The 15,494-nt window shown below is 45.3% G+C and overlaps 1 protein-coding gene across 42 annotated transcripts in view; it reads right to left on the minus strand.

Annotated features, from left to right (window-relative positions):
• Positions 1–15,494, minus strand: part of myo9aa (myosin IXAa) — a 196,192-nt gene that overhangs the window by 56,194 nt on the left and 124,504 nt on the right. For 29 of the 42 annotated variants that reach the window (XM_090223008.1, XM_090223004.1, XM_090223031.1 and 26 more), the window contains 6 exons: positions 15,163–15,284; positions 13,796–13,937; positions 12,294–12,489; positions 9,242–9,361; positions 6,809–6,884; positions 1,318–1,455 (listed from right to left, as the gene is read on the minus strand). In XM_090223008.1, the coding sequence (XP_090079134.1) occupies positions 1,318–1,455; positions 6,809–6,884; positions 9,242–9,361; positions 12,294–12,489; positions 13,796–13,937; positions 15,163–15,284 (794 nt within the window). The remainder of the gene's footprint in view (positions 1–1,317; positions 1,456–6,808; positions 6,885–9,241; positions 9,362–12,293; positions 12,490–13,795; positions 13,938–15,162; positions 15,285–15,494) is intronic. The other 13 variants (XM_090223020.1, XM_090223016.1, XM_090223039.1 and 10 more) reach the window with 1 other exon arrangement.

Consider the following 15,494-nt stretch of genomic DNA (forward strand, 5'->3'; position numbering starts at 1 on the left):
TATAATATGCATATAATTAGTAGATTTGGATAGAAAACACTCTGAAGTTTCTAAAACTGTTTGAATAATGTCTGAGTATAACAGAACTCATATGGCAGGCAAAAACCTGAGAAAAAAATCCAACCAGGAAGTGGGAAATCTGAGGTTTGTAGTTTTTCCAAGTCATTGCCTATCGAATATACAGTGTCTATGGGGTCATATTGCACTTCCTAAGACTTCTTCCACTAGATGTCAACAGTCTTTAGAACTTTGTTGGATGCTTCTACTGTGAAGGAGGGGAGAATGAGAGCTGTTTGAGACAGGGGTCTGGCAGAGTGCCATGAGCTCAGTCTCGCGCACTCCCGTGAGAGTTAGCTGCATTCCATTGCATTTCTACAGACAAAGCAATTCTCCGGTTGAAACATTATTGAAGATTTATGATAAAAACATCCTAAAGATTGATTCTATACTTCGTTTGACAGGTTTCTACGAACTGTAATATGACTTTTCGTCTGAACTTTCGCCTGGACTTGCCTGCGCCTCCTGAGTTTGGATTTGTGTACTAAACGCGCGAACAAAAAGGAGGTATTTGGACATAAATGATGGACTTTATCGAACAAAACAAACATTTATTGTGGAACTGGGATTCCTGGGAGTGCATTCTGATGAAGTGAAGTGAATATTTATAATGCTATTTCTGACTTCTGTTGACTCCACAACATGGCGGGTATCTGTATGGCTTGTTTTTTTGTCTGATCGCCATCCTCAGATTATCGCATGGTGTGCTTTTTCTGTAAAGTTTTTTTTAGCAATGTTTATTATGAGTATTTCTGTAAATTGATGTGTCTCTCTGCAAAATCACCGGATGTTTTGGAACTACTGAACATACCGCGCCAATGTATACTGATTTTAGGATATAAATATGAACTTTATTGAACAAAACATATATGTATTGTGTAACATGAAGTCCTATGAGTGTCATCTGATGAAGATCATAAAAGGTTAGTGATTAATTTTATCTCTATTTCTGCTTTTTGTGACTCCTCTCTTTGGCTGGAAAATGGCGGTGTTTTTCTGTGACTAGGTGCTGACCTAACATAATTGTTTGGTGTGCTTTCGTTGTAAAGCCTTTTTGAAAATCAGACACTGTGCCTGGATTTACAACAAGTTTATCTTTAAAATTGTGTAAAATGCTTGTATGTTTGAGGAATTTTAATTACGGGATTTCTGTTGTTTTGAATTTGGCGCTCTGCAATTTCACTGGCTGTTGGCGAGGTGGGGAGACGCTACCGTCCCGAATATCCCAGAGAGGTTAAACTAAGATGTTGAGTCACTCACATGAGGATGCCGTGGGCTCTCTCCAGGAGCTTGCTGCTGGTGGAGTTGACAAAAATTCCTCCGTCCTCTTCCGTGTTGGACCCGCTGGATGACAGGCGGCTCTGACGCCCACCACGCCCATTCCAGCCCACACCATCCCTGGTTAGGAAGTTTCAAATGATCCACAGTTAAAAATATGCCTTGAGAAAATAGAGATTTCATTTTAGCTGGACAACTTGGAAAGAGCTGGGAAAAAGCTTAAATAAGAAAATGCTTGACCAACATTGACTCTATTCCATGTCCTGTAGACATATTAAGCACAACTACAAATGGCATATGCTATCCTAGCCCGAGGTTCAGCAGTGTAAAGCCTCAGGCCTCAAGGTAAACCCTGGTCATCCTAGCGAAGCGCCTGAACAAACAGCAGGTTTTTCTATCAACACAGCGGCTCGGGTCGGTTAACGGTCAACCCCTAACACCAAACCCCCTAACACCAAACCCCTTAAGCCCTGAGGGGAGGAGTCAGGAGAGAGAGAGAAAGACACTCCTGAGTAACCACTGGTAGTATACTGCATCAGGACTGGGGAGGAGAAGGAGATCCATCATGGATTCCACCCGGTAAGCCATCAGGGCTGGAGAGGAGGAGATCCATCATGGATTCCACCCGGTAAACCATCAGGACTGGGGAGAAGAAGGTCATCTATCATGGATTCCACCCGGTAAGCCATCAGGACTGGGGAGAAGGTCCTCTATCATGGATTCTACCCGGTAAGCCATCAGGACAGGGGAGAAGGATATCCATCATGGATTCCACCCGGTAAGCCATCAGGACTGGGGAGAAGGTCATCTATCATGGATTCCACCCGGTAAGCCATCAGGACTGGGGAGAAGGCCATCCCAGCAGCCAGGGAGGGATGTTTGTTTTCACACTCCACACTTCACACTGACCCATAATGATTTATACACCACCTCCTACTGGGTCTGTGGCCACACACAACGACACGTTAAACACGGTATCCATGCGGGAGTACATATATAAATGTTACTAATGTGGGGGCTTCGTCTTTCCTACAAGCAGGACGGGGTCAGAGATTAGACACGTGTCCGTGGGGTGGCTTCATGGGTGATAAGTCCAAGGCCAACAGGTGAAGACTTACAGTACAGTAGTGTTGTTGGGAGTCAAATGTTGGAATGTATACTATCTCTAAAGATGGAAGACTGTTTGTTACACAAACCACTTCTACATTAAATATGGGGGGAAACAAAGTAAGCCATTTGTTTCCGGATTGTACCGTTTGATGTGGTCACCCAAATTAAAAAGATTACTCATTGTCTTAGGGTTTTATTTGCATAAAAAAACTATGAACACCAAAGTATTTATTTGCTAAGTCAGAGTAAAACAACACTGAGGTCTCAAAGTATTTGGCTTTTACGACACAGTGTAGGATCCCATGGTTTTTGTCACATTTGTTTTCCCCCATAAACTGATGGGGGAAAACACGGCATATTTTGCTCTGTTTCGTGCATTCACAGCCAAGAATAGTTTGGACAGTGGGGACAGATTGAAAATAAGACTGAGCATAAATGGCTGTCTCTCTTGGTTTGGACTTAGCAGGACCTGTTTAGATTTCTCTAAACAGATCCAAAATACCTACTTTAGCCAAGCTACAGGAAGTAATCAGGTCCAAAATTCATATAAAGAACAGAGTAAATCCTGAAACCCAGTGGTGAGATATATTTCCAATTTAAACAGGCCTCCCAATAAGTTTTGATGATTTAAACTAGAGACCGATACCTCCGTTGACTAGGGAATTACAATTATAGCACTAAAGCAATATAAACAAAATGCCCTGGTGGAAATAAATTAGGTTTCCACCCTGACCACACTTGAGACTAACCCTAGAAATATGAAAATGAGTAAGAAATGTTTCAGTTGCCAGTTCTGAAATATGGATACTTGTCCCTTTAATAAGGATCTGCTCCTTTATCCAATTCTCACCTAAAATGACACACCCAAATCTAACTGCCTGTAGCTCAGGACCTGAAGCAAGGAGATGCATATTCTTGATACCATTTGAACGGAAACAATTTTAATTTTGTGGAAATGTGATATGAATATAGGAGAATAACACACATTAGATCTGGTAAAAGATAATACAAAGAAAAAAACATGCGTTTAAAAAATATTTTTTGTACAATCATCTTTGAAATGCAAGAGAAAAGCCATAATGTATTATTCCAGCCAAGGCGCAATTTACATTTTGGCCACTAGATGGCAGCAGTGTATGCGCAACGTTTTAGACTGATCCAATGAACCATTGCATTTCTGTTCAAATGTTTGTATCAGTTTATTAATACATTTTCAAGTTCATAACTGTGCACTCTCCTCAAACAATAGATTGGTATTATTTGACTGTAATCGCTACTGTAAATTAGACAGTGCAGTTAGATTAACAAGAATTTAAGCTTTCTACCAATATCAGATATGCCTATGTCCTGGGAAATGTTCTTGTTACTAACAACCTCATGCTAATCGCACTAGCCAACGTAAGCACAACCGTCCCGTGGGGGACCCAACGATCCTGTAGAGGTTTTTAAACAATGTTCCTCTAATGCTGTGTATGCCACAAGGAGGAACGGCTACAGAATATGTTTGTTTTCAGAGTACCCCTCTGGACCACAGACAGTACTGTACTGTAGCGTCCATCTGAGAAGACCCCTACTGAGAGCCAGTATTTATCCATCTCCTGAAACACATAACTCTGACCTGACATCATACAGGAAACAGCTGCATGTGGGCTTTACCACTAACTTAGTAACCCTGAGTGTGTGTGTGTGCGCAGGTGTGTGTGTCTGTGTGTCTCCTCCTCCAAATCATATTAGCAGGACTTGTGTAACTTGCCCTCTTGCAACAAAAGCACTGTTCTAAGGGTGGTCTTTTGCCACTTGCTGTATACTGGGGCAGTAATGTCATGCTATGGGGTTAATTAGGGGGTATGAGGATCTAGGGGGCAGTAATGTCATGCTATGGGGTTAATTAGGGGGTATGAGGATCTAGGGGGCAGTAATGTCATGCTATGGGGTTAATTAGGGGGTATGGGGAATTAGGGGGCAGTAATGTTATGCTATGGGGTTAATTAGGGGGTATGGTGATCTAGGGGGCAGTAATGTCATGCTTTGGGGTTAATTAGGGGGTATGGGGATCTAGGGGGCAGTAATGTCATGCCATGGGGTTAATTAGGAGGTATGTGGCACTAGGGGGCAGTAATGTCATGCTATGGGGTTAATTAGGGGGTATGAGGCTCTAGGGGGCAGTAATGTAATGTTATGGGGTTAATTAGGGGGTATGAGGCTCTAGGGGGCAGTAATGTAATGTTATGGGGTTAATTAGGGGGTATGAGGCTCTAGGGGGCAGTAATGTCATGTTACGGGGTTAATTAGGGGGTATGGGGATCTAGCAGGCAGTAATGTCATGTTATGGGGGTAATTAGGGGGTACAGGGCTCTAGGGTGCAGCGGAAGGCGTTATGTGAGTCAGTGCACAATCATTATTTTAAAGCTTTGTTAGATTTTTCTCCAACCCATTGCCGAACAACCCTCCTCTTCTGTACTGGGGAGCATCATTATTAAACAACCCTCCTCTTCTGTACTGGGTAGCGTCATTATTAAACAACCCTCCTCTTCTGTACTGGGGAGCGTCATTATTAAACAACCCTCCTCTTCTGTACTGGGGAGCGTGATTATTAAACAACCCTCCTCTTCTGTACTGGGGTGCATCATTATTAAACAACCCTCTTCTGTACTGGGGAGCGTCATTATTAAACAACCCTCCTCTTCTGTACTGGGGAGCATCATTATTAAACAACCCTCCTCTTCTGTACTGGGGAGCATCATTATTAAACAACCCTCCTCTTCTGTACTGGGGAGCGTCACTATTAAACAACCCTCCTCCTCTGTACTGGGGAGCGTCATTATTAAACAACCCTCTTCTGTACTGGGGAGCATCATTATTAAACAACCCTCTTCTTCTGTACTGGGGAGCGTCATTATTAAACAACCCTCCTCTTCTGTACTGGGGAGCATCATTATTAAACAACCCTCCTCTTCTGTACTGGGGAGCGTCACTATTAAACAACCCTCCTCCTCTGTACTGGGGAGCGTCATTATTAAACAACCCTCTTCTGTACTGGGGAGCATCATTATTAAACAACCCTCTTCTTCTGTACTGGGGAGCGTCATTATTAAACAACCCTCTTCTGTACTGGGGAGCATCATTATTAAACAACCCTCTTCTTCTGTACTGGGGAGCGTCATTATTAAACAACCCTCCTCTTCTGTACTGGGGAGCGTCATTATTAAACAACCCTCCTCTTCTGTACTGGGGAGCGTCATTATTAAACAACCCTCCTCTTCTGTACTGGGGAGCGTCATTATTAAACAACCCTCCTCTTCTGTACTGGGGAGCGTCATTATTAAACAACCCTCTTCTTCTGTACTGGGGAGCGTCATTATTAAACAACCCTCCTCTTCTGTACTGGGGAGCATCATTATTAAACAACCCTCTTCTTCTGTACTGGGGAGCGTCATTATTAAACAACCCTCCTCTTCTGTACTGGGGAGCATCATTATTAAACAACCCTCTTCTTCTGTACTGGGGAGCGTCATTATTAAACAACCCTCCTCTTCTGTACTGGGGAGTGTCATTATTAAACAACCCTCCTCTTCTGTACTGGGAGCATCATTATTAAACAACCCTCCTCTTCTGTACTGGGGAGCGTCATTATTAAACAACCCTCCTCTTCTGTACTGGGGAGCGTCATTATTAAACAACCCTCCTCTTCTGTACTGGGGAGCATCATTATTAAACAACCCTCCTCTTCTGTACTGGGGAGCGTCATTATTAAACAACCCTCCTCTTCTGTACTGGGGAGCGTCATTATTAAACAACCCTCTTCTTCTGTACTGGGGAGCGTCATTATTAAACAACCCTCCTCTTCTGTACTGGGGAGCGTCATTATTAAACAACCCTCCTCTTCTGTACTGGGGAGCGTCATTATTAAACAACCCTCCTCTTCTGTACTGGGGTGCATCATTATTAAACAACCCTCCTCTTCTGTACTGGGGAGCGTCATTATTAAACAACCCTCTTCTGTCCTGGGGAGCATCATTATTAAACAACCCTCTTCTGTACTGGGGTGCATCATTATTAAACAACCCTCCTCTTCTGTACTGGGGAGCGTCATTATTAAACAACCCTCTTCTGTACTGGGGAGCGTCACTGCCCTGGAAACTCTGGAGTGTGTTCAGCTCCTTAGTACAGAATCATCAACATTATAGTCATTTAGCAAACACTCTTATCCAGAGCGACTTACAGGAGAAGGGCACATTGACAGATTTTTCACCTAGTCGGCTCAGGGATTCAAACCAGCAACCTTTTGGTTATTGGTCCAATGCTGTTAACCGCTAGGCTTCAACATCTCAGCATACACCGTACAGTACACAGGTGGTCTTACCGTGGAGATTTCTCGTTGAGCGTGTTGCTGCCCTGCAGGTCCGATAGCGGTGTTCGTAGACTCTTTCTGACCACACCTGAGCCGGGAGAGACAGGGAAGGAGGAGAACACAACAAGGTGAGAGGACACACAAAGATGGACCAGGCCAAACCCAGACCAATGTTAGACCCCAGGACAATACCAGTTCTAACTCAGTGGACAGAACTGGGCTGTTTCTGGTTGTAATGATGTCATAATGACAGTTACATGTATCCAAATGTCTGATTTAAATCGGGTTATATAGTGCTAAAAATAATGGAGGTTAACAGTGAGTTTGGCTGTTAGCGTGATTGTGAGAATTATGGAAGTCTGGAAGATCCACTTAGGAAGCGTTACTCAGTTTAGTTTGGACTAATGATTAACAAAGGTTTTAGTTCACTGTATGGACAAACACTTAAAGACAGTTATTGGAAACATGCCTTTAGTAATTGGGAAGGTCCAACACTAAGAACCACGATTCTAACTCCCCAAAAACCAAATGTTTATATAAACCCATGATTCATCCTGATATTCCAAGAAACATCTATTTTCTCAGAAGATGGTATTCTATGAAGAATTGCATGACGATATACATGAGGGGAGAATCTATGACTTTGTGGTCAAATATCCAAACATGCCAAATATAATTGAGCTGAATTGTTGCATTTAAAAGAACAATGGGTGCTTCTGGATCATGTTTAAATGAACCATTGTAGCTCTGAAGACAAAATATACATACACTCAATTCAGAGGCACCTATTTAAGTGAGATATTGTTGGCCTCCAATGGGAGAAAACAAACCGGTTTTGTCAGGAAAGCATTTTTCAATAACTGTGACGGCTGTGTTTTTGGCAGCTGTGCGGTTTCCCTCAATCTGATTGGCTTATGACAGTTGGCAGAGTCGTGAAACCTCTGCCAATCACACACAGTGAGAGAAAACAGAGCATCTAGAAAGTGATTTGAAGTGAACTACATTCTAGCGACTCATTTCAGACTGGTTCAAGGCTGTATGCTATTTGGTTTTCAGTATCATCAGTATGTTCTGCTGTTGAAGGGTATAAAGAGAAGAAAAAACAGTTGGCTACAAGCTCTTAAAAACTGTGCTTGGTGTGGACTTGATGTTGAACAAACTTGTGTATTTTTTTAGAACACTTGAAGAGGGATATTATTGAAAAACCCTGAAGAATGTGCTATTTTTTCTAGAACAATTGAAGAGTGATATTATTGGTTTGTGTGTGAATAGGTTAGTTAGATTTACATGAGGGTGAGATGGAGGGACGGAAACCCCTCCAACCCAACCCCCATCCCTTACATGGACACCCTACCCGTCCAGATCGGCCCCTAGACCCTACCCGTCCAGATCGGACCCTAGACCCTTCCCGTCCAGATCGGCCCCTAGACCCTACCCGTCCAGATCGGCCCCTAGACCCTACCCGTCCAGATCGGCCCCTAGACCCTACCCGTCCAGATCGGCCCCTAGACCCTACCCGTCCAGATCGGCCCCTAGACCCTACCCGTCCAGATCGGCCCCTAGACCCTACCCGTCCAGATCGGCCCCTAGACCCTACCTGTGGGCACTTCAAGTAGATCTGAGATTATTGAAATATGGTAACAGGATAAGCATAAACAAACAATATGGCAATAGCACAACCATGCCCTCTGATAGGCTAGATGTTCTCTATATTTCATTTAGAGGTGTGTCTGTGTGTTGTGGGGGGGTGCAGACTAGTGACATGGTGGACCAGTGAGTTGACACTTGATCTACGCCCCTGAGCAGGTACCAGGGCAGGGTAACAGGCCAGGGCCACCAGGGCAACATGGCGACAACACTGCATGTGTCTGTGGTGGTGGAGACTAGTGGTGTTACTGTTTCTTACCCCAGACCACAGCTTGGATTAAACAGGGAGTTAGAGTGCCTGTCACCATGCTAACAGGACCGTTCAGTGCTGGGTCGCCCCACAAACACAGAGTTAGTGAGAAGGTGTGGGGGGGGACTAGCATAGGCACATACTAGATCACATGCAAGACTGGCTGTTAAGACACATATAGGTGCATGCAGAGATTGGGGGAGGGGGAGAGGAGACCAACAAGCATCTCATTTTAATGGAAGGATGAATAGAAACATTATGCCTTCTTGGTTCACCTACTAAATATCTAGACAGTACAGGTGGATAACAAATGCTGTGGAACTAAACTAATGATTTTAATGAAGAGTAAACAAGAGATCTTGGGGTTTTAAATTAGTTCCCCATCACAAAAATTATATCTAAAGAATGCTATAATTCAACTCCATCACAATGTTTATTTACTAAAATGTCTCTGGTCTGATGCTGTTGGTCTACCTCACCCCTACGGTTACCCCTCACAGTTGCATGAATGTGAGGAGAGAGGGGTATTGTGGGAAATGCAGTCTTACTGTACTTCTCCTCTTTGCACCTCTGCAGGATCTCTAAACTTCTCTGATGCACAGGGTGATGCAGAAAGCTAAAACTATCCACACTGCACAAAACTGCACAGGGAGCAGCGGCATCATGCCCTTGGGAAGCAAAACAAAAGAGAAGAAAAAAACAAACAAAAAAAGAAAGAGAGAAAAGACAGATTAGACAGCAGGAAGAATGAAGAGCAGCAGACTACAAGAGAGATACCTGCCAGACGTTCAGGAGAGAGGATATACACTACATTCAAACTGCAGTTGGGGTCAGAGGTGGGATCCGTTGTGGTTCTAGGCGGGTGAGTTTGACTAACGGTGACAGAGTTAACCTGCAGGATATTTCCCCTCCTTCACACGCTGTCAGCTTTAGGAGATCATGATGTCACCAGTGATGTCCCCTTTGACAGTGTTACATTTACATTTGGAGTGAGCGCATTTCTGAATGAGTAATCAAGAATTTGAACATCGAGTCATTTTTCTGACACACAATTCCGTCAATTGGTATGGGGCCCCTGCAGTTGGTATTGACGCTCATAAGGAAATTAATCAATGTCTTTACTGCTTTGTCAGCATGGAAGCTAGAAGTTACACTATGCCAAAGTGTGTTTAGGAATCAAAAAGGCTATTTGGTTATCTAGGAGTATACAGTTCATATGGCTGAATCACAATGTCAATGTGTCTATGTTCAGTGCAGGCAGACAAGAAGTAGCAGCACTGTAGACTAAAGGGTTGAGGGACAGAAGGCACCACTGTAGACTACAGGTTTGAGGGACAGAAGGCACCACTGTAGACTAAAGGGTTGAGGGACAGAAGGCACCACTGTAGACTAAAGGGTTGAGGGACAGAAGGCACCACTGTAGACTACAGGGTTGAGGGACAGAAGGCACCACTGTAGACTAAAGGGTTGAGGGACAGAAGGCACCACTGTAGACTACAGGGTTGAGGGACAGAAGGCACCACTGTAGACTAAAGGGTTGAGGGACAGAAGGCACCACTGTAGACTAAAGAGTTGAGGAACAGAAGGCACCACTGTAGACTACAGGGTTGAGGGACAGAAGGCACCACTGTAGACTAAAGATTTGAGGGACAGAAGGCACCACTGTAGACTAAAGGGTTGAGGGACAGAAGGCACCACTGTAGGGTTGAGGGACAGAAGGCACCACTGTAGACTAAAGGGTTGAAGGACAGAAGGCACCACTGTAGACTACAGGGTTGAGGGACAGAAGGCACCACTGTAGAGTAAAGGTTTGAGGAACAGAAGGCACCACTGTAGACTAAAGAGTTGAGGAACAGAAGGCACCACTGTAGACTAAAGGGTTGAGGGACAGAAGGCACCACTGTAGACTACAGGGTTGAGGGACAGAAGGCACCACTGTAGACTAAAGGGTTGAAGGACAGAAGGCACCACTGTAGACTACAGGGTTGAGGGACAGAAGGCACCACTGTAGAGTAAAGGTTTGAGGAACAGAAGGCACCACTGTAGACTAAAGAGTTGAGGAACAGAAGGCACCACTGTAGACTAAAGGGTTGAGGGACAGAAGGCACCACTGTAGACTAAAGGGTTGAGGGACAGAAGGCACCACTGTAGACTAAAGGGTTGAGGGACAGAAGGCACCACTGTAGACTAAAGGGTTGAGGGACAGAAGGCACCACTGTAGACTACAGGGTTGAGAGACAGAAGGCACCACTGTAGACTAAAGGGTTGAGGGACAGAAGGCACCACTGTAGACTAAAGGGTTGAGGGACAGAAGGCAGGCATATAGAGTGGAAGCTAGCAGAGCTAGCTACTGAATGCAGGACAGTACTACCAGCACTAGGCACACACACTACAGGATACAAACAGAGGGGGGTATGGGACACAGCATGTGCCCTGGCTGCACTGGGGTCCACACGCACAGACACACGCCTTACAGCTACATAACTTCTGTATGCCTTATGACTGGTGTACTTGAATTAAAGGGACATTTCATAATGTTTCAACTTCATCATCTACAGCACCACGTGTGAAAATGATGCGTTTCTATGTTTTTTGTAGTAAAAAAATTTAGCAATAGATTTTTTTCTCCAATGACATCATTGGTGTGCATCATTTTAACCAATTATGAGTAAGCATTTCCTTCTAATTGCTTACTAATTGTCTACTAAGGCTTGATTAAAAATAACAAACCAACTGGTTAAAATCCGATGATGCACAGCAATGAGGTGCATAATTTCTCCCTCAAAAAAAATGTCCTTGAGAGGAGGGGAAACGTGCAATATTCACATATCTTGATGTTTGGGTAGTGCTGGAGAGGATGAATATGAAGTCAAAAATATATATACACATTTCCCTTTAAAAAGGAGCCTAAAGGGGGAAAAGGACCCAGGAGCCTAAAGGGGGGAAAAAAAGGACCCAGGAGCCTAAAGGGGGAAAAGGACCCAGGAGCCTAATGGGGGAAAAGGACCCAGGAGCCTAAAGGGGGAAAAGGACCCAGGAACCTAATGGGGGAAAAGGACCCAGGAGCCTAAAGGGGGAAAAGGACCCAGGAACCTAAAGGGGGAAAAGGACCCGGGAACCTAAAGGGGGAAAAGGACCCAGGAACCTAAAGGGGGAAAAGGACCCAGGAACCTAACGGGGAAAAAGGACCCAGGAACCTAACGGGGAAAAAAGGACCCAGGAGCCTAAAGGGGGAAAAGGACCCAGGAGCCTAAAGGGGGAAAAGGACCCAGGAGCCTAAAGGGGGAAAAGGACCCAGGAGCCTAAAGGGGGAAAAGGACCCAGGAGCCTAAAAGGGGAAAAGGACCCAGGAACCTAAAGGGGGAAAAGGACCCAGGAGCCTAAAGGGGGAAAAGGACCCAGGAGCCTAAAGGGGGAAAAGGACCCAGGAGCCTAAAGGGGGAAAAGGACCCAGGAGCCTAAAGGGGGAAAAGGACCCAGGAACCTAAAGGGGGAAAAGGACCCAGGAACCTAAAGGGGGAAAAGGACCCAGGAACCTAAAGGGGGAAAAGGACCCAGGAGCCTAAAGGGGGAAAAGGACCCAGTGTGCAGCACACTCACCAGTCTTCCTGTGTACGTGTCTCTTCCCAGACTCCCTGAAGGCCACCATGGCTCTGAAGAAGGCTCTGAGGACAGCCCAGCGGAAGGTGGCTGGGGGGTCGATGCCCATCAGGCCACAGATGAAGGCGTTTTTGCTGCTCTTCAGTAGGGCCACGATGTCCGGACGCATATGGTCCGTATTCTTCTCCCGGAAGTCCTGTGTGGGGATACGTGAGTGTGATAGAGAGACAGAGATAAAAAAAAGAGAGTGTGCGTGAGAGCGAGAGAAAGAGAACAAGGGAGAGAGTGTACGTGTAAGAGAGAGAGACAGAGAAAGGGAGAGAGTGTGTGTGTGAGAGAGAGGAGAGAGAGAGACAGAGAAAGGGAGAGAGTATGGGTGAGAGAGAGAAAGGGGGAGAATATGGGTGAGAGAGGAGAGAAAGGGAAAGAGTGTGTGAGAGAGAGAGAGAGAGAGAGAGTGACAGAGAAAGGGAGAGAGTATGGGTGAGAGAGAGGAGAGAGAGACAGAGAAAGGGAGAGAGCATGGATGAGAGAGAGAGGAGAGAGGAGAGACAGAGAAAGGGAGAGAGCATGGATGTGTGTGAGAGTGAGAGACAGAGAAAGGGAGAGAGTGTACGTGTAAGAGAGAGAGACAGAGAAAGGGAGAGAGTATGGGTGCGTGTGAGAGAAAGAGCGAGAGAAGAGCTAAGCATTGCACTCGGTTCACCCTCAGTTTAACGTACACATAAGCTCAGCTTCAATACATCTTTCAGCTTTTAATTTCCTCTCTAGTGAGACTTTCATTGGAACAGGTAGGCAGCTTCTTGTATGGCAGAACTCCTGAGGTTTCCAAAACCATGTTACTAAAGAAGCCATGGACTGGGTTTGAACTGGATTGCAACACCACTAATTAAAACCTTTCTTAATGCTCCTCTCCGCAGGGTAATTCTATTGATTGATGCCTCATATATTGCCAATGTGGTTCCAACCAAGCCCTGAAATGTTACTTGGACTCTGTTCCATCCAAACACAACAATAGTAAATCCCATGGAAATGAACAGGTTGAATGAGTGCAAGAGAGAATGAAGCGTTTGTAGTTCGCAGGAGACGACACAGAAACCAGTTGAGCGAAACACGACTGCCCAGACCTGCACAATGTGTGACATATTCCTGGTTGCCAAGTCTGAGGTCTGGGTTATAGGACTCTGCAGCAGGGAACTGGGCCAAGAGAGTGATTAACAAATCATCCTGTACAGGTATGTGTAAGTCTTCACAGCCCATTACCCTACCCCCCCCCACCCCCCCACTGAGGTGACCCCTATATCCTTAACACTCCCGCGCTAACCTGAACCATGCTGGCTCTGATGTTCTCTTTTCACATGGTCCTTTCCAGGAGTATACCTGCCAGAGTAAACAGTAGTTTGTCCTACAGACACTTCCATTCCACTCAATAGAATGATTTAAGCTAGGACGCTATGACACACACATGAAGCTCTTGTTGACCCAGACAGTCAGACACTGACCTTGACCCCGTATTTGACCTTGCCGGCGTAGTGGCGGATGATGAAGGCGGGCTCCATGACGGCGGGGAACTCAATGTAGCCGTTGCCTTCATGCTGCCGCTTGAACTTGTCCAGCAGAGTCTGGTTAGAGGCCTGGGGGAAGCTGGGACAAGGACAGCAGGGGGGTGGGTGTCATCATGTCTCAGGGAGGATCATAATACAGACACACGCAGGAACACAGAGACACAAGCAGGAACACAGAGACACACGCAGGAACACAGAGACACAAGCAGGAACACAGAGACACAAGCAGGAACACAGAGACACAAGCAGGAACACAGAGACACAAGCAGGAACACAGAGACACAAGCAGGAACACAGAGACACAAGGAGGAACACAGAGACACAAGCAGGAACACAGAGACACAAGCAGGAACACAGAGACACAAGCAGGAACACAGAGACACAAGCAGGAACACAGAGACACAAGCAGGAACAGAGACACAAGCAGGAACACAGACACAAGCAGGAACACAAGCAGGAACACAGAGACACAAGCAGGAACACCGACAGACGGACAGACACCTATTCATTCCGCTCCCCTCTTCTGGTCCCTATTGAATAATGATTCTGATTATACAGGAGCACAAAGACTTACGGGTGGTTCCAACATCCATAGAATGTAGTCACCCATGAACACTGACGTAAGGTCAGTTTTATATTTCCCCCGATAATGGCTAAGGCAAGGATTAATGGAGGGTGAGCTGATCCTAGATTTACACTTAAGAGTCAAACTCTCCCCATAGGGAGAATGTGGTTGGCCAGAGGACGACGATAAACTCCTGCTTTCTCTCATGCCTTTAGAGACGCTGCACAGCAGTCCCCTGCCAGAAGTGTTCACAGTAAACCAACAGCTTACAGGAAGAGGACAGGAAGAGTGGGACAGGGGGAGGCTAAGGGGAACTTGAGCTATGAAAAACACAGAGCGCCAGGGACTCGATTTCCAGCTATTTCAAGTGGGAGGAATTCAGTGTGTCAGTGTCCAGATCAGGAAGAAGCAGACCATTTAGTTACAGCACATGGAGAGGGAATTACCAGGATGTTGTACTGAAACAAAAATGTCAAATTTCAGCCATGCTTATGAATGAGTTCATATATGCTTATTAAAATGGTCTGTCATCAGACGAGGACTGTTAGGATATCAGGTTATGTATATTTTAAGACTTCATAGAGTCTGCATTATGATGCAACCTGAATATCTCCCATTACAGAGTATCATTGTTCTCCACTATAACATCACCTAGTCAGTCTTACGGAGTGGAATCACTGGTCGTATTTTGACCCAGGTCTGAGCGAGAGCGAGAGAGAGAGAGGTCTAATGGACTCACTTTGACTCCTCATCCAGCAGGTGGAGCAGCGCAGTGGGCTTCTTACTGATGAGGTTGATGCAGCCTGTGTTGTCGATGTAGTCAATGTTGTGCCAGCTGATGCCCTCCGCCCTGTACTCCTCCTATACAATCAAATCAAATGTTATTTGTCACATGCGCGGAATACAACAGGTTACCGTGAAATGCGTACTTAAAAGCCCTTAACCAACAATGCAGTTAAGAAAACATGTTTGTTTAATCAAGTAAAATGAAAATAATAAGGCTATATACAGGGGGTACCGAGTCAATGTGTGGGGGTACCGAGTCAATGTGTGGGGGTACCGAGTCAATGT

Source organism: Oncorhynchus mykiss, chromosome 26 (assembly GCF_057628025.1).
Source record: "Oncorhynchus mykiss isolate SJ-2025 chromosome 26, ASM5762802v1, whole genome shotgun sequence".
Lineage (NCBI taxonomy): Eukaryota > Metazoa > Chordata > Actinopteri > Salmoniformes > Salmonidae > Oncorhynchus > Oncorhynchus mykiss.